Source organism: Ascaphus truei, chromosome 2, assembly GCF_040206685.1.
Source record: "Ascaphus truei isolate aAscTru1 chromosome 2, aAscTru1.hap1, whole genome shotgun sequence".
In the NCBI taxonomy this organism is placed as follows: domain Eukaryota; kingdom Metazoa; phylum Chordata; class Amphibia; order Anura; family Ascaphidae; genus Ascaphus; species Ascaphus truei.
Genome location: NC_134484.1, coordinates 415,600,651 through 415,626,999, shown reverse-complemented (window position 1 = coordinate 415,626,999; position 26,349 = coordinate 415,600,651). Strand labels below are relative to the sequence as shown.

Here is a 26,349-nt window from a genome sequence, read left to right as displayed (position 1 = left end):
GGATTTTGCCCATTACTGTACTGTATGTGTTGGGGGGAGAGGGGATGTTGGGGTTAGAGGGGTGGGTAGGAGGGTGCCAATTCATTGCCATTGGGGTTATCTTTGCTCACATTGAGGGCATATGTAACCACACTAGCAATCAATGGGTGTATTAACTAGTACTGGTGTTTGTATTGTATTTTAATGTTTATTGGGGACAGAGGGGGTGGGTGAAGGGGGTAGAGGCCCCAGGGAGAGTGGTTAGGCTTTACGGGTGGAAAGTGGAAGGAGTTAATCCCTTCATTACCTTAGCGGTTACAACCACTACAGTAATGAAGGGTTTAGCTCCTCCTGCAACCTTCCCGGTAGGCCTAACCACCCACCATTGGGCCACTACCACCTTCAACCACCCCTTCTACCGCCAATAAAGCAAGTACTCTGGTTTAACCCCTTTATTACCTCAGCGGCTAGCTGCTAAGGTAATGAAGCTGCTTTTATTTTATTTTAATCACAGTATTGAAGCAGGGGATCTCCAATGCTGAACGGCATTAATTTCAGCCTTGGGGACCCCCTGCTTCCCATGTTACAGGAAAAGTAGCACTAATCACTAACCTAATATTACATTAAAAAATATAATACAGTGGAAATTTAAATGGAGGAAGGTATAGAGTCCAAAATGGTATATTTAAGTACAGCTGTCAGAGTCCAGGAGAGAGTTCCACGTCCCTCCAAAATATGAGCAAGAAAGAAAAGATGTCCTCCATCGCGTTGACTCAAGTATAGTTGTTGAGCATAAATTGGGTAAATACAGAAGAAAACAATAATATATTCATAAAGGTTATTAGCCTATTTAGACATTTTGAGTTTAATTCATGCACTTACAGATTAATGTAGTTTGTGATCTATAAACTCATTCCCACTTGGAGTTTCAGAGGTTAATCAGGTAGATAAGGCTAGACCTCCGCTTATTCAGGATATTGACTTGATATAAACAAAAAGAGAAAAGATCATGGCACAGTAGATTTATTACACTAGACTTGGCTAGAACAATATTGCACTTACAGCCAGCACTTGATAAAATAGCATTTGTGGATAGCTTCCAAGCATGTGGCAATGGACTCCTTGCTCTTTGATGGTGGTCCTGCTCACAATTCAGGCTCCACAGAATCCAAGCAGTCTTTTCTCCCTTTACAAGAAAGTCCAGATGGGTTCTGGGGCTCAATTAGGGTTAATGAACAGTGTAAATTAAGATACTGAAAGTGGGATTTTAAATTTAATAAGGATTTGAAGATATAAGGATTTGTAAAGATAAATTCAGTTATGCAATTCATTAATATTATGCTCAAACAATAAAAAGATGAATACATTAGATATTAGAACTTTTCACCTAGTTTTTATAATCAATGAAATTACATATGCAAATACATTATAACATTGTATTGAGTCTAGTGCAAAAAAAGTGGATAATCTCTCTATAAAAATAAGTATAATCTATCTAACAAAACATATCTGATGGATTTCCAACGAATCCAGGGAAAAGTGAAAGATTGTCTCAAACTGTAATTTTGTCTTTATTATTATTTAATGTTTGAAACATGAAAAAGGGTAAGGAAAAGAAGCGGAGGAAAGGGGGGGGGGGTGAAGGAAAGGAAATGGGAAGATGAAAGATAATGTTCATAAAAGTATTCATTTGATTTTAACAAATATAACATTTGATATACAGTAGAGTCCCCGGTTTGAACCATCAAATATGTGCACACACAGATATACATTTGAAACAGCACAATTTAAATAAATATATAATAAAATAATGGTAAAGATCCAGAACATCTTTTTACGATCTAATTTATGTAATCTATTTCCACCTCTGATCCATGGTGGGACATGTTCTATCCCCTTACAGGTCCAATTCTTGACATTACCCTGTATGCACGATGATGCGTGCTTTGGTACAGAATTATTCAAGTCACCTTTTTTGATCAAGCAAATGTGCTCCTGTAGTCTTATTATCAGTAGTCTTAGTGTCCTGCCCACATACTGTTTGCCACAGGTAAGTAAGTATACCACAAATTTTGTGTTACAATTTATGAAGGATTTGATCTTAAAACTTTTACCTGTGACTTTGGAAACAAAGCTAGACAGATTCAGCATATAAGGACATACATTGCAATGATTGCATGAAAATGAACCTTTCACGTTTTGTACTACAGAAGATACTTCTGATAGGAAGAGGCTTCATGAGAGGCTGTTTGATAGGGTTTTGGCCATCCTTAAAACAAATTGGGGACCTTCCTTAACCAGGTTTCGTATAGCTGGATCAAGCTCTAAGCTTTTCCAATGTTTTTTTTTACTATGGCCCTGATTTCATTTGCTTGTGCACTATATTACAGAGGCGGCACACTTTATTCGAACACGGCTAGAGCCGCAAGCCGCGAGATTTCCCGGCTTTCGTGTTGAATCCCCTCGGCGTGCCGCGCATCACGAATGCGCGGTCACGCTTCATCGGGAGCGTGCGCGCACGGCGTGCGTGCCCAGGGCTCCCCGAAGGGAGCCCTGGTGTCCCACGATGTGGGGGATGGTGGTGGAGGGCTCCGGGGGACCCGGCAGATCTGGAGAGGGGAGGGGGAAGCCCCGATCGGAGGACCGATCCTCCGAGGCTCTGGCGCGTGCGCGGGAGAATGCGGCGCACACCCAGTATCTGTCGCGGCCGAGACCGGGTAAATGTTAGAATAAACTCAGCCGCGACAGTACGTCACAAATAGTGGAGATTCTCTTTTACCAATATCCTTCGATTTAGTTGTTTTCGATCTCACCAATGTAGATTTTCTATCAATTTGCTTTACCTGTTCCAAAGCCTCATCCAAATCATCAGATCTATAGCCCCTTTCCACGAACCTCTCGTAAAGTTTCCTGGATTGTATTGTGAAATCCTCATCTTTCGAGCAATTTCTTCTTAATCTTAAGAATTGCCCTTTTGGGATCCCTTTTATAAGAGTCCTGGGGTGACAACTCATAAGAAAGTGTTTCGGGCATTTAACTTTGTGTATACATCAGTTTGACCTTGTAAATTAAGATCTATATATATTAATAAGTCCAAATAGTAACGTTCTGAGAACTGTGAGTGTGTGAATGTTAAATTAAAATTGTTCGTGTTTAATAAATCAATGCATGAATTTAAAGAAATTAAATACCCATCCCAAATAAGTATGGGTCATCAATAAAGCATTTATAAAAAATAATATTGTGCCTAAAGGGATTCCTATCTCCAAACACGTGGAACGGCTCCCACCACCCCTTGAAGATGTTGGCAAAAGATAGGGCGAAGCTGGTGCTCATAGCTGTTCTATGTGTTTGGAGATAGAAAATACCGTCAAAAAGAAAATAATCGTGTTTGAGTAAAAAGTGAATTGAGTCCAAAATAAAAAGTGCTCTGTGAAATAGAAAGATCGGACCGCTCCAAAAAATAGCGAACAGCACACTGGACATGATCTATAACGGTATACAGTGAGGTCACATCGAGTGTGACCCATAGGTACTGTCTTTTCCATATGATATTTTCCAATTTGTTAATGAGATCCCCACTATACAGGATAAAGGACGGGAGTTCCCGAACTAGAGGCTGTAGGTAACCATCAATATATCTGGATAAGCCATCTCCCAAAGATCCTATGCTGAAGACAATTGGCCTCCCAGGAGGAGAGACCAAAGTCTTGTGGATCTTTGGGAGATGATGGAAGATTGGTATCACTGGATGGGGTTTAAAGAGATAAACCAGCTCCTTATCGATAAGTGCCTCCCAAATTTTTCCTTTCTCCAACAAGCCCTGAAATTCTCTCTGATATAAGAGAGTTGGGTCAGAACCCAGAACAGCATAGGAGGAAGTGTCACCAAGCTGGCGTAAAGCCTCCCTGTGATAGTCCCTCCTATGCTGCATTATGATCGACCCACCCCCCCACTCCTGTCTGCACTTTTTATAACCAATTATATGTTTGCATGTAAGGAGGCAAGGGTTTTTTTTTCCATTTGTGTTAAATTAGTTTATTGGGAAATACTGTATATCTTAACGGGCAAATATCAAATGTATATCCACCTGAGAGTAAGAGCAGATCTCTCTCTACTAACTTCTCAAAGGTGGATATATGATTACCTTTAGCAAAGGATGGGTAAAAAGCTGATTTATTTCTCAGGACCGAACTCCGTCTACCCAAAAAGGCAGATGGTTCTTCCTCATCAATCTGATCATCTAGGAGTTCGTTAAGGTCCTGAAGTCAACATAATTCATTGAATTCCAGGGTGTCTTCAAACTTTCCTGGAACATACTTAATTTCTACATTTCCAGAATTAACTTCTTCCTGTTTCTGTTTATCCCCCCAAAACTTTTTTAGGGTAATTTTCCATACAAATTTATGTAAGTCAATAACCGTTTCGAAAATTTAAAAGTTCATGCTGGGAGCCTATTTCTACCTTTTATTCAAAAGGGAAAGTTCTGCATCTGACAGATCTATATTTGATATATTAATCTTTCCTGAGGATTCTTTTAGAATGCCTTTCTCTTCTGGGCCTGTTTTCCTGCTTTCTTTTTCTTTTCCTTCCCTCCTCCCCCCCAGCCTCCCCCCCCCACTTAATTCTCTAGAGTTCTGTCCCCAGAAAGTTATTGATGTATGTGCACAGTCAGTATTGGGGCGATCCTCATTAAGAAGACCAGGGGTTTGAAAACATACAGTGTGTCTGTTCTGCGTCTGAAAGATCTGACTCTCCCCTCAAAGAATCTGTAAATGGCTTATTCTTTTTTTTAAATGGATTTGTGTGTTGGAAAATTTTGAGAGTTCCTATTTTGTGTCCTAGAGGGAGTAGAGTGGTTCTTTCTTACAGAGGGCGGTCTTTGCCATGTGTACACCTGATTCTTTTCGTAATCTACTCTATCCCTCTTGAACTTTCCCTGTTTTTTATTCATAATTTATTTTTCCATTTTATTTATGGTTGTCGAAAGTGATTGTTCCAGATCTTTGAAACAATCTATTGTGACATATTGCTCCATTTTTTGCTGCATCAATTTAATGTCCTTTTCAAAATTTTGTTTCTCTTTACTTTTCAAAGATATTATTAGATCCATTAATCTGAAGGAACAATTATCTAATATACAGTATGTTTCCATCTTTGTTCAAACACCACTTCTTGGAATCCAAGTGTGGGTATCTTCTTGACCCTTAATCCCCTGTGGATTTGTTTCACCCTTAGATAATTTTAATGTGTACTAATGTCCCACCATATCCTACTGTAACATCATTGGAAAGATGTTTCTCCAATTTGATAAAATGGGATTTAAGATCTGACAAATCTTCACAATTGTCCTCCAACTGATTCTCAAAACCTGTTCTGCCCTCCTATTCCTAGTCGTGTTGTCAAAAACATAACTTGATTGCTTGTGTGCTGTTTCACCCTGTGCTCCATCATGTACTTCCATAGTCAAACAAACAGTTGTATGTGTGTGTGTATATATATATATATATATATAACACACAAAGCCGTGTTGCTAACACTACAAAGAAAAAACGGTAACAAAAACCAATCCGTAATAAGAATGATTAATTATCCATACAATTAACAATATAAAGACTAGTGGTGCTGGGGAAAAAACTAATACATAAACACACAAAAGGCAAACAGAATCCCACTAATAGCACTCAAAAAATAACCGTAAATAACCAAAAATGTAATTAAATGTAATTAAATGTAAAGACTCTGAGTCAGAAAGTCAAATGAATTTTAATTAAACCAAAAAAGTAACACTTACAATTTAAAAAAACATACAGAAAAACGGACCATAGAGAAAACCTCCAAAAATAATGAAAGGAAAATGATGCCAAAAACCAATGTTAATACAAGGACTTTATATAATCATACCCTAAGGAAAAAGAGATTCCCTGCTGCTACAATAAAAATACCCCATATATAAAAAAAATCCAACGCGTCTACAACTGGCAAGTATAATGACTAACCAAGAGAGATATGCTGCTAAATAAGATTATAGATATGCATATAATACAGTGCAGCTATGCATGACACACAAGGGTAAGGTGGATAAACACTGAATCAAAAAAAGGGGAGATTCAGTGTGCAAATGCACAATTGTCCACAACAGACAGACAATGGTAAATATATTAGATTAAAACAAAGGAGATGTGCCTGTATAGTGCTAATAAAGCCATAATAATGCCCCCACAGGAGCTAGGCATACGTTTTTTAAACTGCACATACAGGCAAATCACCTATAAACAGTGGCATAATAACCACAGAAAAGGGGGGGATACTCAGCTGAAATTGAATGGTAAGAAGTCCATGATGGAGAATGACAACTGCTGAGCAGCAAAGTCCTTTTTTAGGCCCTACAAAAAGAGAACAATCTGACCCTGCATCAAATCCAATAAGGCATCAAAAGTCCAAATAAAGAAAGTATGGAGGTCCCTCCAGCATCCATCTCATCTAAGTATTACCCGCTTCTCTTTTCTCAAGGAGTATGAGAGCACCCTAGTGGTGTGAAACGCGTTGGAGGTCTAGTCTTGGACATTTTCTGTTTTTAAACATATCCATGATTGAATAAAGCCACTTACTAACTTTTCATCAGTTGGGTTCCAGTGGTTCCTCTTTTGAAATGGTCTCCAGTGCTCTGCATTTCTTCACCTTTTTTTTCATGCCTGGCATAATCCTTTTAGTTTAGCAATCCGTGCCAGATGTAGAAAGCATGTACAGATGTAGCAGATGTTATTGCACTTACTGGCGTGTTGCTGAGGGACAAACACAATGTGCCAGCGAGAGAGGCGGTAGTTGCCTTGAATCAGCCATGTGCAAAAAGGGCAGTGGGGCTAGCATGTTATTTCCCCCGCAGGAGTGCGCCGACAGGTGCAATAACACTGTAATAGATGATGCAGCTTGTAGTAGATCATTTTGCAGTGTGTCAAAACAGACTGTTTGGCCATTGATACATAGCTTCCAAAGGTTCCACATTTCTGAGGCACAAATGTTTTTTATTTTTTAAAAGAAAGAAAATCTCATTGATTTTGTATTGTATTGTATGTCTTTATTTATATAGCGCCATTAATGTACATAGCGCTTCACAGTAGTAATACATATCATATATGCAGCAATTTAAAGCAGCAATACTACTTTCCCTAATTTTTTTTCATATTTTTATATGTAAGGCATATGACTGTATAATTCTACATTATTACCTAAGCTGACAACCATTTGGTGCTCCTGTTATACTGTAAAGCTGTAAAAATCCTGATTGTGCGCCTACCATAATGGCTGCTTCAGTCAGTGTAACTCAATAGCTACAAAGTTTCCTTATATTACTACAGTAACATTGCCTTTTGTTACAGTTTACAGCTGAAATTGCTGGGAATATTGGCAATCATATTATCCCAAACAGAAAAGTGTTGCAAATATCTTGGACTGCTTGGGAGGTGGGATAAACCCTGCTATAGAAATCGAAGGATACTTTAAAACTCATTAGGAATGGCATTAAGAGTGGAATAATATATATTTTTTACTGCAGTAAGTATTATCTTATTGAAAAAGAGAAAGTCCTCCGTGGCACTAGTTCTCCAGATACGTGCCCACAATTATGTGAACATGTGAAAAAAATTACAAAATATGTTCTCTGTGAGATGCATACATTTACGTATTATTATAAATCACCTTATAGTGAAAACAACATCAATAAATCATTGTGACCAACTTATTAACACAGTTTAGTGAAACTAAATATGATATATATATATATATATATATATATATATATATATATATATATATATATATATATATATATATATATACAGTGGTTGACAAATCACCAAAAAATCTACTCGCCACACAAAAAAATCTACTCACCACCTAGTACCAAACGTGTGCTGCTTGTGCCAATATTTACTCGCCCGGGGGTTAAATCCACTCGCCCGGGGCGAGCAAATGTATAGGTTTGTCGAACACTGTATATATATATATATATATATATATATATATATATATATATATATATATATAAAAATCAGTGTTTGACAAACCTATACATTTGCACGCCCCGGGTGAGTGGATTTAACATCGTGGCGAGCTCCTATTGGCCCAAGTAGCACACGTGTGGTACTAGGAGGCAAGTAGATTTTCTTGTTTGGCGAGTAGATTTTTTGTGAATTTGTCGACCACTGTATATAATATTTCACATGTTTTGCTGTTTTAATGTGATTCTTTTACCTTGCTGTCTGGTGCAGGATCTTTCCTCCAGTTTTGTAACCAAGATACCACTTACATTGTACAGTATTACACATACCACGTACATTGTATTACTCGTTAATAGAACATTCCCAAACTAAACTAAATTGAAGAAGTAAAAAAAAATTATAATAATGAAACCATAAGAATATTTTATTATTCAATATGTAGTCAAACATGGCAGTAGTATTACAGAATAAACAAAAATGCTACCATAGTGATTTTGACTTTTGTCCGGCGCCTTACTGATAAACATGTAAACGCTACCTTACAGCAGCCTCCATACATTACACTTTCAGTTGAGAAACAATTTCCCTGTACAAGCAAGAAGATACTAAATGAATATTGTATGATTTTATAAATGTAACAATCCGTTAAAATGAATTATTGCAGCAAACTGTGAAATTGGATACATGACAAATGCATGGTACTAACACAATACATACCTTATGGGAATCTTTAAAAAAGAAGAAGATATATTTGACTTCTGCATTAGTACAGTGCAAATAATAAAGGCGGTTAAGAAATAAGGATTTACAACATTTGAAAACGGAATGCGGAACAATTGTTGTGAAACTGCAGTAGATTAGACCTCCAGTGTAAAGTTCAGATTTCCTGGCCGCCTGCAGTAATGGTAGATTCCTTACAATACCCATTTTGTGGGAAATCCTCATTTCAGAGAAAGCTTTAGGTTAAAGTTCCAAACACCATTAAAAAAAAAAAAAATGATGAAAGTTGTAACTGCTTCCCGAAAGTATTTAACGGGGGGGGGGGGGGGGGAAGTAAAATGTTTCTGTTTATTTTTCCTTAATTACAGGGTACATATTTAAACCACAGGGAATAAAAGGCTTATTATAAGAGAAAATTACCTCCACCATCCCAAAAAAAGACATAAAATACAAAAATACAATCACTCATCAATGGAATGCTTATACACAAAAGAAGATAAGAATCACTGTTCATAAAAATGTATATGTGAAATATTATATCACTCATTGTCATTGTAATACTAAGATGTGGTGCATCTGGGCTTGATTTGGTACATCCTTGTGTTCCGTTTCTCTTGATATGTGTTTGCTTTGTTGGCTGTAAGAAGCATTGCTTGATTAAAATACAACCAGATCTGTGTAGCATAACTGTGCAGCATTTTGCAGTAGCCACTGGGCGCCCAGTAAACATTTGAAATGTGCAAATGTGTTTTAATTTGAATATAAAGTGCTAATTACAATTAATATGTTTTGACGTTTTGAAATTGACAGCATATAAATGACAATTGGGCCCCCTAATGTGGAAACTAGATCTCCCATTCCTTAAATAAATATTAGTTGTGACAATTACAAGAAAACATTTCTGAAAAATAGACAGAATGGCAATGAGGACCAGGCCGTGGTGAAGGTCTGTTTGGGACCGACATGTTGCTGTTTTGAGCCGCAGGAGCATGTTACTTTTTAAAGCCTTCTTCTTTTATCTGGGGTGCCCAGCTTGTGTATGTATACTGTATATTTATCATTGCGTTGGTGAATTAGGGGCATTCACTGTAGCTGGAGGCACCGCTGTTTTTGTATGTTTCATTTGATTTCTTGATTTGTGTCTTTTTGAATTAGGGTGTGCTCAGTCATTTTGCTTGTTTTAAATGGTATAATCCATCATGGCTTAAATTATACTGTAAGTCATCAGTCCTGAGTTGTAAATTAATCAAGCTATTAGAATTAAAGCAGAAAATTGGAAAATGTCTAGCTGCCAATTATCAGGATGGGTTTGCACTGTATTAGAATTTTAAAAGTAATGGATGCAGTCTTAATTTAATGAGTTTCTGTTCTGCCTTTGTACTCATAATATAGAAAAAGGCAGGTGTGAGATTTGAATTCTAGAAAGGACTTTCTAAATATTTTTTTGGAAACCTTATAAGTGCTACTTTGACCATTAAACTGATACACAAGTAAATGGTATACACAATTTGCTTTTATGCTAACAGCATTGCTACCTTTTATATGACATTTATTATCTTCAGAAAATAAAGTCTTATCTTCAATATGAACACTGCAGGCATTAAAGACTTCAGCTACTTACAGGTCACACACGATTTTACTTAGAGATACTTTGATGATTGCTTTAGTGAATGTTCATACAGTATATATACCCAAGTAAAAAAAACACAGACTTTCGCATTGTGTGTTGAGAAGTTCATGACGTTATTCATAAACCTTAGAAATAGTAAGAATATTCCCCCAACATGTACATGTATAGAGTTTTATTGCAGAGGTGACCCGACATTTTTAGCATCTGAAAACCAATCCATCGTTCTAAAAAAAACATGGACTGCAGATTGCTGATATTGTTGATGCTCATGCATTATTGTGCACACCAGGGGTGACCAACTTCAGTCCTCAAGGGCCATCAACAGGTCAGGATTTCCCTGCTTCAGCAAAGGAGGCTCAATCAGTGGCTCAGTCATTATGACTGAGCCACTTGTGCTGAAGCAGGAAAACCTGACCTGTTGGTGGCCCTTGAGGACTGGAGTTGGCTACCCCTAGTGTTCTCACATTACTGTCATCAGGTAGACAGTATGCAAGCTTCATTTTATTCCAATTATGGCTTTTCAAACATTGTATATTTTTATAATGTGAATGCAAATGTCAGATTTGTTAAATTAATGCTTTATATATATTTTTTGTATGCGTTCGAGCTGGAAAACAAACAGATTAAATTACAAAAGAGCAGCACATTGTTTAAAGAGTGCACTGTTTTGATAGCCTGTTCTGTAATACATTGGCTGTGCACAAAAGATCTATCAAAGTTCATTTTCACAGAATAATACTGTTTTATTAGTTTCTATGTGAAATTCATACCAAATAGCGTTGTTTTTCTGGAACACAAATTAATCTGCATACAATGCCTTAGTGGCAAAAACCATGGTACTCTATTGTTTTAATTAATTAAATCTAAGAAAGAATGGTTCTTTTGTCTATGCATAACTTAGCTTGAATGGAAAAACATAATATTCCTATATGTTAACACATCTACATTATATTGTTTTTATTTTGTCCTGTATCAATAAACATGTAATAGTTTAAAAAAATTAAAAAAATGTACAAGACAGAATGTATAACTGTAACTACTCCCAGCCTGTTCAGAGTTTTATTGAGAGTTACATAGTTACATAGTAGATAAGGTGGGGAAAAGACATACGTCTATCAAGTTCAACCTATGCTAAATTTAGACAAGAGAGTATTGTGTACATATCTGAGTTAGTTAGAAGCTTTGGCTTGTGGGTGTTATCCATAAATGTCAATAATCGGGGGCACTATTGCTTGATAAAGGAATTGACTCAGTGGACGCTGTGGGATTTGTCATGTGATAGAGCCCTGATCGGCTCACATTTAATGAATAACCATTGTAAATAAGAACTTGAGTCTCTATGGGTCAGACATTCTAATGTACAGTAACATGTTTATGACTCAAATTTACAAGGCAGCCCCATAAACCTTCTGTAAAGAATATAACAATATTCCTTAAACAAATATAACCATGCTTAAAACAAAGATTTGGTTGTGTTTGTTTGGAAAGCAATTACAAATTGCTTTTCTTCAGGACACTTAATGGGGGAGCCGAAACGTTGGAGTTCTTGGCACAATAAATTAATGATTATTAGCAAGTCCGTGTGCCCATCTTACTTTCATCTTCATTGCCCCTACACTATGTGTCTCTGGAATTTGTTTACCTAAATGTAATTACCCATTGTTTCCTTTTTGCATTTTCTATTTTGTTTGAAACTTATTACAGTATCTCTGTATCGCAAAAGAATCACTTTTGCTGGGACGTTGTTTCCCAGTGCTGGAGAAGAGTTCAGCTCCAATTAAAGGAAAAGGACTACAATTTTCTCCAGCACATGGAAGCAGCTTCTCAGTATATTGAGTAAGCGCCAAAGAGCACTGGAGTTGCACAAATGTAATCACAGCTCACCTAAGTCACCTTTGGCTGGCCTTGATTCTTAATTTAATTTGACAGTGCATTGAAAATCTTTTTGCATATGAGCATCAATTTACATGAGAAATCATTACACCGAGAATGTATCTTAGATACATACAATATGTATTTGAATAAAAATACTTAATTCTAACTCTTTGAGATGCAGATACAGTGTTTCAAGATTTTTTGTGATTCTGTTAATCCGTTTGCATATAATAGGATGAATTAAATTTAAAACTAAACAATGTTGCTTTAATTCCCAATTGTTAAGTCTCTGTTTATCTTCCCTACGACTGCAGTAACGAATGCTAACACATTTAACACAAGTAATGTAAACTAGATATTTTTTGTCCAAATACAAATGGAGTATATTTAGTACATTCTTTATAAAATCATCACTACTTTAATTGACCTTCGTGGTGGGTAAGAACAATAGATTATAAACCCTACTATTGCATTCTAATGACTGTAGTTACCAATTTAAATGAGAATTCCTCATAGAAAATCGTAGACTACTAATTTCTGTATCACTAGAAATATCTGAATCTAAAGAGTAAGCAGTTGAAAAGAACTCTGAAAACTTTTGTCCCCCAAATAACTTCAAAAATCACAGTACACCACACATAGCCCGTATTCTATAAAGTGTGATATCGAAAACCCCATTGAAGTCAATGCTGCATTCTGTGCAAAAGCATCAGATTGGCACTATAACACTTGACAGAATAAAGTTCTACCTTATTTGTTTACTAACACCTGTATAAGGCATGTAGACAACCATCAGAAATTGGTCATTTGATTTCTTTTCTAAGAAAGCCCAAAAAAGCAAACATTGTTTGGCATAATGAATTGCAGAAAATGACAACTTATTTAGGAGTTTATAACGCCATTCGTAAATTGTCACCAGGCACCCACTCTGAAAGATTTTACAATGACTGAAATGGCCCACATCAATAGTAACTGAATATAATCTACTAAAAAGGCATGTAACGAGAAGCAAATTGTACTTTTCCCATTATAAGTAATGATTATGCCCAGTTTCAAGTATTTATTAGATGGACGAGTCATCTGTCTGTAACAAAGACAACCAATTAACTTTTCTAAAATATTCAAATGTTTTTGCCAATTGTTTTAATATTACCTCCCATGCCCAAAGAAACAGTGGTTTTGGAATATAATAAACATTTTGGAACGTACTAGAAATAAGAAAGAAAGAAACTATGTTTACATTGATAAGCACAATTTCAAAATTCTGCATACAATACAATTTAAGGTAGAATTGTTGTTTCATAGCGTTAGTTAATTATCCAGTTCTCAAGAAATTATTCATGATTGTTGGTGCGGTGTAAACATTATTTGAAGTTTGGAGGTAAAATTAAAATAACCTTTTTAATGTAAATTTAACTCAGCAGAAAGTCTTAGGTGGCTACTCATGAAACTGTGCTAGTGCTGAGACTCAAATTTACTTCAATGGGAGTTAGTGTGCCATTGTGTCCCGATCAGCACTATCACCGTTTAGTGACTAACCCCCTAACTGATATATGTACTGTATTTACAAAAGTGTGATAATTTGCTTTATCTCCAATTACTGACTCTTCATTTGAATAGCTGTTAATGAGTGATAACTATAGCACTACATTGGATCTACCCATTAGATTGGAAGCAGTCATTTCTCAGGGGCCATTGTAGTGACACTTAACAAATTAAAATAACTTAAAAAAACTGCTGAAAGGTGCATGGTATGTCTTTTAATTTCTGAGCCATACACGTTCATGGCACCAGCTACTACAGACGTATAGTAAAGTTATACTGAGGCTGTAGAGATGTGCAATCTTTTCACCAAATTTGCTGTTTATTTCGAACGTTCAAAAATCTAACTTTTAAAAAAAATGTGTCTAGGAATTTGACTAGCACAAATCGCCAAGTACTGTATATTACTCCCAAATCCCTTGCAGTATCTATAAAACATGTGGAAAGGTATTGCCCAGGTATCTGAGGTTTATTCACAGGCACAGTATCTCTCCGTATGTTGTATTGATGAGTGTTTTGGGAGGTATATATAGGCAAGGTGATTGTGAGCAAGTTCGCAAATTTCTACTAGATTGTCACATGACTATGTTGCAAATGAATAATCTGGTATCACCAGCAGTAATTTACACTTTGTTTAATTTTATATTGATTCAACAAAGAAATAAAATTGCTAGAAAGGTTCCTGAGAAGACACAATCTGCAGTTGTATATTTATATATAGATCTATTTAAGATTTCTACAATGTCAACTGTCGCTGATTCCAATTATAACTAGCAGTGGCAAAAAAAAAAGAAGAATTGGGACGTAAATGAAATCTGTCACACAAGGGTTAACACGCCTGCTAATTACCTCCTAATAGAAAATAAATCACTGTGGCCACTTTGGCATTTTTCTTTTTCTTCTGTAACTATGGAAACACAATATTTTTTTTCATTTAGTAGATATCAAGCGTCTTTTGAGAATCCAGTTAATATTATACATTGATCAGTGTAGTGGATATCTACCTATTCAGTTACAGATGTGACAAATATTTAATTTTCAATGAAATATGCAGAGATTTTTTTTTTTTTTTCAAGAATTTACTCTTCCCTGTTAGGGCTCCATGTTAAAATGGATTTGACGCAAAAGTTGACACACTGGTGTGCTCATTTGCATGTACTTTCTCAGAATCCATACCTGCCGTGGAAGCACTGTATGCTAAGAGATAATGGTGAAAGGCAGGGTTGCAGACCTGTCTGAGACATGTGAATGTGCTCACCTGTGGTATTTTTATTTGCTGTTAGGAGCACAAATATGTAAAGTTCCTTATTTATTCCTTGTTACTAACATTGAACTTTTATCTGCAACCTGTAAATTTTGGCGGTTATCCTGCACTAATATTTTTTCCTTGCATAATAACGCTGCAAATGCACAATTCATCTTTTTGAAGCCCCAGAGGGGAAAAAAAATACGTAAACAAAAGGAAGGTGCCTATTAGACCAAAGCCGTACAACTTTTTCATTTAAACTCTCTCCTTAAGCCAGTAGAAGAGTGCTAGTCCAGTCCCTACTGTTGTCCACCCAAGGTGCCCGGGATGTACTACAAGATTCCAAAAAGGAAGACTACTGTGAGTGGCAATAGAATATCAAGAAGAAAAAAATGCTCTTCCTGATCAGGGTTTGTGAGAAATCCATTTCTGTTTCTGCATCGTTAGCTCACAACTTTTCTTGGAAAATATATGCAAACATTAAACGTCTCCCACCAGAAACCAGTACTGGTGCTTTGTCCCCCCCAAAATTTAACACTGCTCTGAAACAATGAAGCCTTCTTTTTCGCCAACAGGTTCTACTTCAGCATAAGCAGGATGTCCGGAGCCTCTTCTAAACTTCATTGCCGGCCATCTGCTTGGACGACGCTGCAAGGACAGAGAGGATTTTCAATTATTCAAATTTAAAGGAAGCACAAAAAAGTCTATTTTAATGGTGTATCCTACACAATTTGGAAGTAATGAATTCTTTACATGCAATTCTACAGGATATTCACGCCTCCCTTATTTGTATTCTGTGTCAAAAGCTGTACTTTAAGCCCTTCAATTCTCATACATGAAACATTTCTATATTTGATGACAAAGTCTCAGGCTGAGGGCCTGCCACATTTGGATTTGATATACGTAAACATTTCATTTTCAAACAATAACATGCCTTTTTCTTGACCAACATTCTTCATTGATGGGGTGACAAACTGTTAATGGCACAGTGAGCCGTTAGCATGCCACCTCATTAATCACTGCTACATTATTTCTAATATTTTAGCAAACTGTACTGTTTTATGGTTTTTTTTTTTACATATGTATTTTGTTTTCTTATCTGAGAATGATTTGTCATAGTCCACCACCTGGTTGCTGAGTTATCTGCATCTGTTACCATTGGACAAGAGTACTTGTCTGGCGGACAAAATATGGTCACGCTCACAGTTAGCAGTACTCTGGCGGCCAATAGAAAGTCGCAACGTTATTGGAAGATTACGTCACAGTATTTTGGGGGTAACCATTGGGACATTTTTTTGTAATTTTAAAAATGTTATCTTGTGAAGTGAAGGTCCGTGGAGCATGGAATATTGCAGTTACTTTCCGGGCCATGCCCTGGATTCAGGTGATGAAAACGATATATGTAATGTGGACGATTACTGCTTTAAAATAACTTTTACAGCTTGCTTCAGTTCCTTAATCCTCATTCTTTTATTAGCTGTAAATATGTCCATGTATATGAGATGTGTCACATTTAGTCTCCTGTCTCTTTCTACAATCCATCTAAAACAACCATTTTTCTTAGAAAATTATACAGTGGGTTTTTTATAAATGAAATGCAAATCAGAAGAACCAATGTAGGGTTTCCTTGACTTAAATGTCTGAAACAGTTCTACTGTATCTAGCTATTTTACAACCAGCACAAAAAAATGTGGAATTGGAACATTTCCCCTGCACTAGGTAATGCATGCAACAGGAACCTATGGGACCCTAATTCCCCTAAAATCATGAACAAACACACACACAAATGTTCCAGCACTCACTGTCTATATTGAAAAAATTATAAAAAAACTAAGGGATAATGTCCAAACTTGAGATGAATTTAATCTTAACACAAGAAGAGAACAATGACTTAGAGTCATGTACCACAATGGAAGCAATGTCTCTGGGAAGGGGAGTGTGGGAAAAGAACACGGGGAAAGAAGTAAACAACACACAGGGAGAAAACACAATAGGGGGAGAAGGGTATGCTAGGGGGGCAACGTTTCTCCAAAAAGGAGAGCAATAAAGAGCAATATAAAGACCAGCGCTTTTCACAGCAGGATTACAGAAGAGACTTGTTGCTGACAAGGACAGTTTGACTTAGCTTTATATTGCTCTCCTTTTTGGAACTCCTGCTGCTTAGGGACTACAGTTAGCGTTGGCATTGATTTTTGCTGTTTTGCACAGTTTATTATATTGTGAGACAGGGCTGGACATTGTGTTGGGGAAAGAGGAATTAGGGAAGTACCTCTTGGTCCCTTTGGACCAGAGGGAACGGGCCTGAAGAAGAGGCTCTTACCTCGAAACGTTGCCGCCCTAGCATACCCTCCCCCCCTATTATGTTTTCTCCCTGTGTGTTGTTTACTTCTTTCCCCGTGTTCTTTCCCCATACTCCCCTTCCCAGAGACATTGCTTCCAATGTGGTACATGACTCCAAGTCATTGTTCTCTTGTGTTAAGATTAAATTCATCTCAAGTTTGGAAATTATCCTTTAGTTGATTATTATTTTTTCAATATAGACAGTGAGTGCTGGAACATTTGTGTGTGTTTGTTCATAATTTTAGGGGAATTATGGCCCCGTAGGTTCCTTTTGCACCCTGCATCATAATCTGTTATTCCTTTTTTTGAGTGCTGTCTATCACTGTTTTTTTTTTTTAGGTAATGCATTAGATCAAGTCTATTACTTTAAAAAGATCACTAAACTCTGGAAAAACTGCTGGAGATTTAGAAACTGTATTTGTTGTGCATGTAAATAGAGTAATATTTGATTGATTGATTTGGATAGCTGTGACCTTTATCTTATATGCTCCCACCCCATGGGACACAGTGCTACATACAGTATATGAAAATCCATATCAAAGAGAGACAAGTACTGAAAAAGGAAGATGAGGAGAGAATGGTGATATCAGGGCTTTTTGTCATAATTTCTCCACTAATTCATTGATTTTCTTTCATAACACTCTTATCTTCGCCATGCCAATACATGCTTAACATTTGTGTATGTGGGACAGGACAGCCTGTCTCTCTTGGTCTCCTATTCAATATGCTATAAGGCTCCAATCAAATTAATGGGACTGAAATACTTTCCATAGCAGGGAAACAGTTTTGCAAGATGTGGAACAGAGGTGGATTAAAATATCTTGCTTTCTATCAGATACCTGGATTGAGTCTCATCTTTTCAAAGAGTCAGGACTCTTTGTAATAATCGGTCACAGACATAGTAAGGGCATTCTCCATAGAATGTCATGTTTTGGTAGAACTTGATTTGAATAAAAGTGTGGCTATAATCTATTCCTATAGTTTTGGAACACTGAGTAATGTGCTCTCCTCATCCTGGGTTTGGAAACAGCAATAATTGCTTGTTACAACCTTCGTTATGTTTAACTTAGTGGGACCAGTGAATTCCACATGCCAGTATATTGCAAAGTAGCAAGGGCCTTCCTTTATAAGTCCTTGTATTTAATATGAAAACATCTGCAATTCATTCAAAAACATTGAACAATTAAGCAGTTATTGCAAAGTACTGTATCCCACTCCCTACATTTTTTCTTAAGCAATTACATATCATAGAATTCAGTTAGCCCAGGGTCCTGACCATTTAGGTTTGTGTGAGATTCTAACACAGAGCTATACATTTATTAAAGGGATGTTACTTGAAATGAAATAAAATGTTATTTCTCTCCTTCACAGAAAAAAGTAAATGTATGATAAGGCAGTATAATGTGTAGTTTTGTTCCAGATAATATATTGTAGTATGAGCAGTCTCAGTCGCTCACTGCTTTAAGAACTTACAGTAGAGAGTTCATAATTCTGCATTAGGACATGCATCTTTAACATAGATTTGATAGTTACAGTACGTGATGCCCCATTGGGATTCAGATAAAAAATCTCCTTATGTAACAAAGGGACAGGTTTGATGTTCATGAAAGAAGCATGTTTCAACACTGTATGCCAGGGCTCTTCACCTAGTTCTCCAAAGGGGCCAGACCAGAAAACATGTAGGAGTAGAAGGGCCATAAGCTTAATGTAATGGAATTTTAGATACCTTTAAATAAAACAAATTATATTTCAACACTTTGCAAGCATTTATAACATCTGTTCCATGTATATTTACATTACAAGTGAGTTTCATTGTGACAAACTGCACTTAGCTGCCTAAGCAACTAGTATGAAATTAGCAGGAGCAGAGTTCAAGGGCCACATCAAGACCCTTCATGGGCTGCTTTTGACCTGCGTGCCACCAGTTGAACAGCCCTGCTGTATGCCAAAGCAACAATAAACGTATCCAGCAATAAATGTTTGTTAAAAAACAAAAACAAAAAACATACTTGTGACAATAAATTAAACCATTCAAATAAAAAGTACATATTTTTTAGTTGTCTAACAAAAAAGTGTCTCAAGTGAATGTGGTATACAATACTCCCCAAAAAATTGTGCCATACTACGTTGTAATTTATTCTCTTATCCATTGATTAGAGTTCCAGACTCTTTACAGTTAACATATATGTCAAACTGAACAATTATCAACACTACCTGTGCCATACCCTGGGTATCTCTTAGCATGACTGTGACAGTGGGGGAGCCTGGCATGCATATTAAAGGTTAAGCCCGCTGGTTGCCTCTATCCATCAAAATGGCAACCTATGTTACGGGTTAACATGGCTGTCTTAGGTAGCAAAATGGCTGCCCAGTATTTGGTTTTGTTCCCCATGTAAGACAGTTTATTCCCCATGTGTATTGAACTGTATGTATTTTGTTAGGCTTCATTGTGTGGGGGGCTGATAATTCACTAATCCCTGCCAACAATGAAAGCTTGAGCTTTCTTTTGTTCTGGGCTAGGTGAGGTGCTTAGGAACACTGGAGAAGTGGGAAAGGGCATGGACTCATGCCGGTGAGGAAAACATACTCCAAGAGCAGAGTCACTTTTCATCCATCTCTGCGGGAGGTATAATGCCAAAACTGGTAATCGAGGCCTGGGGCCTGTCGGCTCGATTCTCATTGGCCAGTTTGAATTTCCCACTCTCCTTAAGCCCGCCACTGTGGTGTGGTGTCTTAAGCACTGTCACCGCCCTTGGTCTTGATTGGTTCATCTCGAAAGAGCCCTCAGCCTCTGATTGGCTCAGCGAAGACAATCTCTTTTCTGATTGGTCAGCACCTGTTTTTTCATGATTTCAGATGGAGACCGGGAAAGTACAGTATGTAAGCAAACGTCAATCAGAGCTTCACAGTCGTTCATAGCTAGTCTCTGTGTCAAAGACTAGTGGGAACTTTCCGGTGTAATCGTCTGGTCTCCCGTGACAATGACCATGTTACAAACACTTAAATTCTCATCCACACACACATGCCAATCATTGAATTAGTCCTAGAAATAAACCCCCTTCCCTGTGCTGGGCTTGTCAGAATTCCCAAATAGGAGGGAATATTTATCAATGTCAAATTTAAGTCAGTAGAAGAAGGGGTATCAAGCAATACTAAAAAAGAAATACATTTTCTGCTTGACTTTGTAAAAAGTCCATACAAATGTTATCCATATAGACAGTAGATGTCACACCACTGTATAGTTTCCCTGCTTGTACTAAGAGTGTATATTAAGTGTGTGTATCAATGGTTCTTATTAAATATGCCTTTATGACATTTTCTCCTGACTAAAGTAGCTATAAGCTTAAATCGTTTAAATGGGGCTTAAAGCTTCCTTAGCAAGGAGAAAACTTTGTTCTAGAAAATAGGGATATAACCTTTTGGTTAGTTGTTTTTCTTTTGTAACCCATAATCAACCAAGTAAGGAACTAGTTTGTCTTCAAAAGAAAACAGCTTTATAACCAGATGTTAGTGTGTAATAGCACTTTTAGGTGGAGCCTCTCCAGAATGTGAGCGAGCCTCTCTTAAAGCCAGATATACTAAACTCTGATAAATCAGAACAAATAACGTTAGGTTATCTAAATTAGTAACACATTATTTTCACTGAGTTTACCGCATATAGGGTATCCCCAAAGGTAATGATATGCAAAAATAATGGCCGTTGTTTACAGAAACTCATTATCATAGGCTTAACATCAGCTTACTGTAAACTAGCCCTGCTTTGAATTAGCTTCAAATACTGTCTGTCTTACCTAATTGTGGTGTTACTCCCATCCAGACCCTAAAATACGAGATGGGGGAAAAGAGGGAAAGAGAGGAGAGAAAGAGATCCTATTTTTGTAAAGACCCAAGTAATTTATAATCCTCTCCAAACACACAACCAGATAATTAATACAATTATATAGAACCCAAACAATAGGCTAAGTGCCCATCTTTGCAGTGGAGTTGAAAATTAAAAGTGTGTCTCGCCATATATTTGGTATTGATTTAGGCTTAGCAGTTATATTATTGTAGTTTCCTAATTATTTTTATGTTTTAATAAATTACTGAAAGGATTTTGTTCATGCTTTATTATGTTATTTTAGCATTGACCTGCTTATTTTGAGTTTTTTCACAATTTTCAAAAATAAAAAGGAGGTTGTTTGGGGGGGGGACGGGGCAGTATAATTGAATCATTACAGGCCAACAGGAAATACAATATTTTTGCATATTATCAGTTATGTAAACCGTAGCAGTGTCACCTTTACATCTGTGAACTGTGGCTATAATTAGTCCTCTTAGGGCAGAAATAAAATAGGATGCCACAATGACAAGTAGCAGTTAATTAATTTTTCCTTTAATGTTTCAAAGAACATGATAACATTGCATGGGTGTATGACCAAGAAGAAGAGAGCATAATATACTTCTATATTGATTTTTAAATAAAAGAATTGTTCTCTTCTGAACCCCTGGCTATACAACTGTCTATAGCTAAGGGAATCTGACAGGACATGCCTCTACAGCCATGAAAAATCCACCTGAAGAGAAGGTACGTGAAGGTGCCCTGCTCCGTAATGGAAAAGGACTAGAAAGTACTGCTTGTTAAAAATGGTTTATTGGCAACTACAAGATGTGAAAGGCAGCACGAAACAAAAAACCCTAATGCGTTTCTCACCCCTATGTGCTTTGTCAAAGGGTAACCGCTAAACCTATAATGGACAATATGTGTACCTGTCTCGACTAGAAGCTGTGACCCGAACCTCGACTAACAATATCCCGCCAGGATCGTAATGACCTGAGGGGGTGATACGCTCGAGGTCATAAGTCAGCGTTATCTCCGGTGGAGTACTGGAATACAGCTTGAAAATGTTTAAAAACTTTTCTGAAGTAAAACTAAATATGTCAAATACATTCTTGAATGAAATCGTATCTACATTAAAAATACCAATTGCTGGTATTGACTGCCTTGATGCTATACAGAACACAGACCAATGGTGATAGGATCCTATAATCTTTAACATATAAATTAATCAAGAATACAAGAATATAGTCAGGGTAAAGGTCCTGGCTAAAAAAGAAACCCACAATTGCACTCTGTGGGGGCAACAATAGGTTGGACAAAATATAATCCCAGGCGTGTAACCTAAAAGATGCCAAATGACGCAAAACAAAAAAGTTTTATTAAAGCATAATAATAGGGATGTAATAGGGGAAGTGTAGGCTATATATACATGAGTGTATTTAAAAATGGGTGGTGGTGACATGGTGTTAAAGAGGGTGTAAGGCTCCTCTTAAGCCCACAATGGGTACCTAGTACTCAGGGGAGAATTAGTCCCTGAATGTAGATTGTAAATGAATATATCCAAAAACCTATACCAGGTTCCTCAAAATAAGCTCCTGCTGGCTAAACTGTAGAGATACTGGTTTCCCTAGTTCACACAGTCAGCAGTATGTATAGCTTTTTACACAATAACCAATTGCAGATAAAGTGTAACATATCACATATAATGCAAATTTGACCATAATCCATGAGCCTTGTGCCCAGATGTCAGGTCACAATAAGCGCTTTGCAACAATCTGTGTAGACATAGATAGCGTGTTAGGCCACATTGTAGGGAAAATACAGCATAAAGACAGCTCGGCCAGTGTATACATATAACACTTAAGCACTGAAAATAGCCTGTTCCCTTGGTTCTAATCTACTGCTGTGTCCCGTCAGATATCTCAGCGGGATGCAGGTAAATGAGTCATAGATGTGTAATATGTAATAAGCCTGTGTGGCCTTGTTAGCCTTATTAAAGTGTGATTACATATGGTAAGGAGAAAAAGGTGTATAGACACCAGCGCTACACAACCAGTTATCCGGGCATGTGTCCAGGCACTCGGTTCTCAGGAGCTCCTAGCAGAGCGGGTCGCCACCACCGACGTCAATGCGATGACGTCATCTAAAACCGACAGTCCGTTTCGCGTATAGGATTATGCTTCGTCAGGGTAGGAGTGGTGATGTACTCTGTTCCTCTCCTTCCTTAGGTACCCTACCTCACAATTAGAGGGAGCTGCTAGGAGAATCCTTATTGGTTGGCTCAGTCCAAGCTCTGTCCTAATTAAGACTCTAATCCTTCTTATGATAGTGCTCATACCGGTTATTAACTGTTTGCAGTTGGCATAATGTTGATGGATTGAAGGTTGCTTACAATCCTAAAATTAAGTATATACTGTGAGGACAATTATCCAGAATACCAGATTTCACAGCCTTGGTTTGATAGCAGATAGCTACACATAATACTATGCAATAAATAATGATAAGTTGACTCCCCGTTTTTTACTTGTGTCTCTTTGTTTGTTGCGCAAATGGTAATAAAGGTATATTTGCATATGTACCATATATGTTGCATACTAAAATGTTGTGTATAATATAATACACAGTAGTAACATGAAAGCGGAAATAGCTGCAACGAGGCACCAGGTAAGTTATGACCTCAATGCTGACATGATAGCACATGACATAATATATTTGATGTCCACTTGGAACTATAGATCAATTTTACTTGAACCATAGATAATACACGTAAGTAAAAACAGGCGATAAGCTAGCATAGTCGCCTGATGATTAGTGAGTACAGTGTAGTCGGGAGGTGGAGGAGAAAGGGGCAGATGGACTGTCTGTCAAATAAACCAATAACACTGAATGAGATGTTAGGACAACTAGGCATAAATGTTGGGTGGTGTAGGAGTGTGAGCCCTTATGTAGAACCGCCTCTATAAGTCAAAACGGTTCGACTAGAGTATATGACTTATTAATAATAAATCCCTGGATCCCACTTCTAGAGAAGACATACTCAACAGCTGTAGTAATGGTCCTAGTATTCAGACTAGTGTGTATAAATCATCTACGGTGTGGTGTATGATGCTATCAACCTCAGAGGTGACATAGATACAGTCACAAAAATGGTGTATATATGAACCCCTCATTGAGGCCGTCCGGATACAATGTCTGCACCGTATAAATCCATCTGCATTCAACTTGCATAAGGTGGCGGTCCCAATTCCCTTTCCTTGGTCCCCACAGTACATGCTCAATGCCACAAAAGCTGACTGTAATCAAATCCCCATTGTGGGCTTCGTTGATATGTCTGGCTACTGGTACATCCTTGCTGTTCCAAATTGATCCAATGTGTTCAAGGACACGTGTTTTTAGTTGCCTATGGGTTTTACCCACATACCTTTTACCGCATTTACAGGTGATTAAATAAATAACCCCCGTAGTGAGGCAGTTAATATAGTCCTTGATATAGTATGTTTTGGAATTTGGATCCAAAAAGGTCTTTCTCTTTGGCATGTAGGTGCATGTGGAGATACAGTAGGAGAAACTAAGGCTTAACACAAGTAGTGGATCAATTTATCTATCTATCAGCACAACAGCTGTCTGCTCATGATTTGTTCGTACACCAGCAATTGTAGCTACACCCTCATTTGATTATGCCTTAGTTTCTCCTACTGTATCTCCACATTGTGCTGATATATATTATACTGACCGTTGTTATTTTGGTGTGCCACTTATCCTTGCTACTGCTGTTATTGTTTTTATTCCCTTGGTGGGAGGATCTGGACGTGAGGGTGTAAGGAAGTACCATAGTCCCTTTTTGTTGGGGACTTTGGGAATGGGCCAGTAGTAGGGGTTATTGACTCCAAAACATTGCTCCCCTCATTTTCCCGCTATCTGTTCTTTTAAGTATTTTTCCGTTCCTCACTGTACTGTGATATCACTTTTTCCCCTCCCTCTTCCCCATTCCCTATCCTCCTCCTTCCTCTCCTGCAGACTGTTTTTTTTTAGTCTTAGTTGGTTGTAGGATGCGGTTGTGATATGTTGCCTTATCAATACACACTGAGTTAATAATTACATATACAACGTCTCCACGTGTTTAATTGGAGTTCTTGGAACACAAATTGTGTTCTATATGTTGTTTGGGAGGGATTAGGGGCCCCTCCATTGTTCCTGTGCACCCTTCATTTCAGTGCTGTTCTAATAACTTCCATAGGGAGTGCTGGCCATAATCACATACTTTCAGTATCGTAGTATCACCCATCTTAATGTTGGATTGCTGGGCTCTGGAGCACTTACTGTATCTACATAGATTTTGATTTTTTATTTAGTCACTGTATGAATAGCCTGGAGATCTGCGCTGCTGGAAGCTAAATATGCTCAGGTGAACATGAAGTGCTGTTAATGACTTACAATATAAGTAGTGGTATAAAGAGTGGCATGGTAGTTTTGTAAAAAATGTACACATTTTGCAAGGTTTTCTATCTGCTACAGAAGATGAAATTGCTTTTTCATCAATTTGCATAAAGTGTTCAGCTTCATCAGTGGCTTTGTGCCAGTAAGGCTACGGCCCCAGTCCTCCCGGCTGCACGCGCGCCTGGCGGCATGGTGGCGCGTGCAGAGACTACAGCCGAGATCGGCGGTCTGTAGGGGAGCTCTAGGGGAGCACGGGGGTGGGGCCATGACGGGGCATATCTGCCCTGCCATTGGCTGCGCGCCGCCCACGTGACCGCGTCACAGCCAGCGTATGTGTCACAGCACTTTGTGCACCCACACACCCACGGCCACTGGGGCCCCATAAAGGGTTGTGCTGTGGTGTGTGGTGCGCACGCCGTAGCACACGCTGCCATCACCACCGGGGACCTGGCCTAGGGGTAATCGCTGGCAACATTTCTAAACTGATGATTAATAAATGATGGTCCATTGTCTGTTTTAACTTCCTTTGCATAATTTCAAGTCATGATATCTAATTTAGAGCTATGACTTTAACAGCAAGTGGTAAAGTACTCCAGTAGGCAAAATCTCCAGTAGGCAAAATCTCCAGTAGACAAAATCTCAATGTCAATTATAATGCCAACCAATCTGGAAAATATAAACTGTCCCTCTACTGAAAGTAATTCAGTAATGTAATTCAATTTGAGTCTTTTGCTGGTTGTTTGTTTAAATGACAATAAAT

At 37.7% G+C, this 26,349-nt stretch overlaps 1 protein-coding gene across 2 annotated transcripts in view; it reads right to left on the bottom strand.

Annotated features, from left to right (window-relative positions):
• Positions 1–8,385: 8,385 nt before the first annotated feature.
• The window catches only part of PLXDC2 (plexin domain containing 2), a 656,766-nt gene continuing 638,802 nt past the window's right edge, over positions 8,386–26,349 (bottom strand). For both annotated transcript variants that reach the window (XM_075587530.1, XM_075587531.1), the window contains one exon: positions 8,386–15,640. In XM_075587530.1, coding sequence (XP_075443645.1) covers positions 15,524–15,640 — 117 coding nt within the window. In that variant the 3' untranslated portion in view covers positions 8,386–15,523. The remainder of the gene's footprint in view (positions 15,641–26,349) is intronic.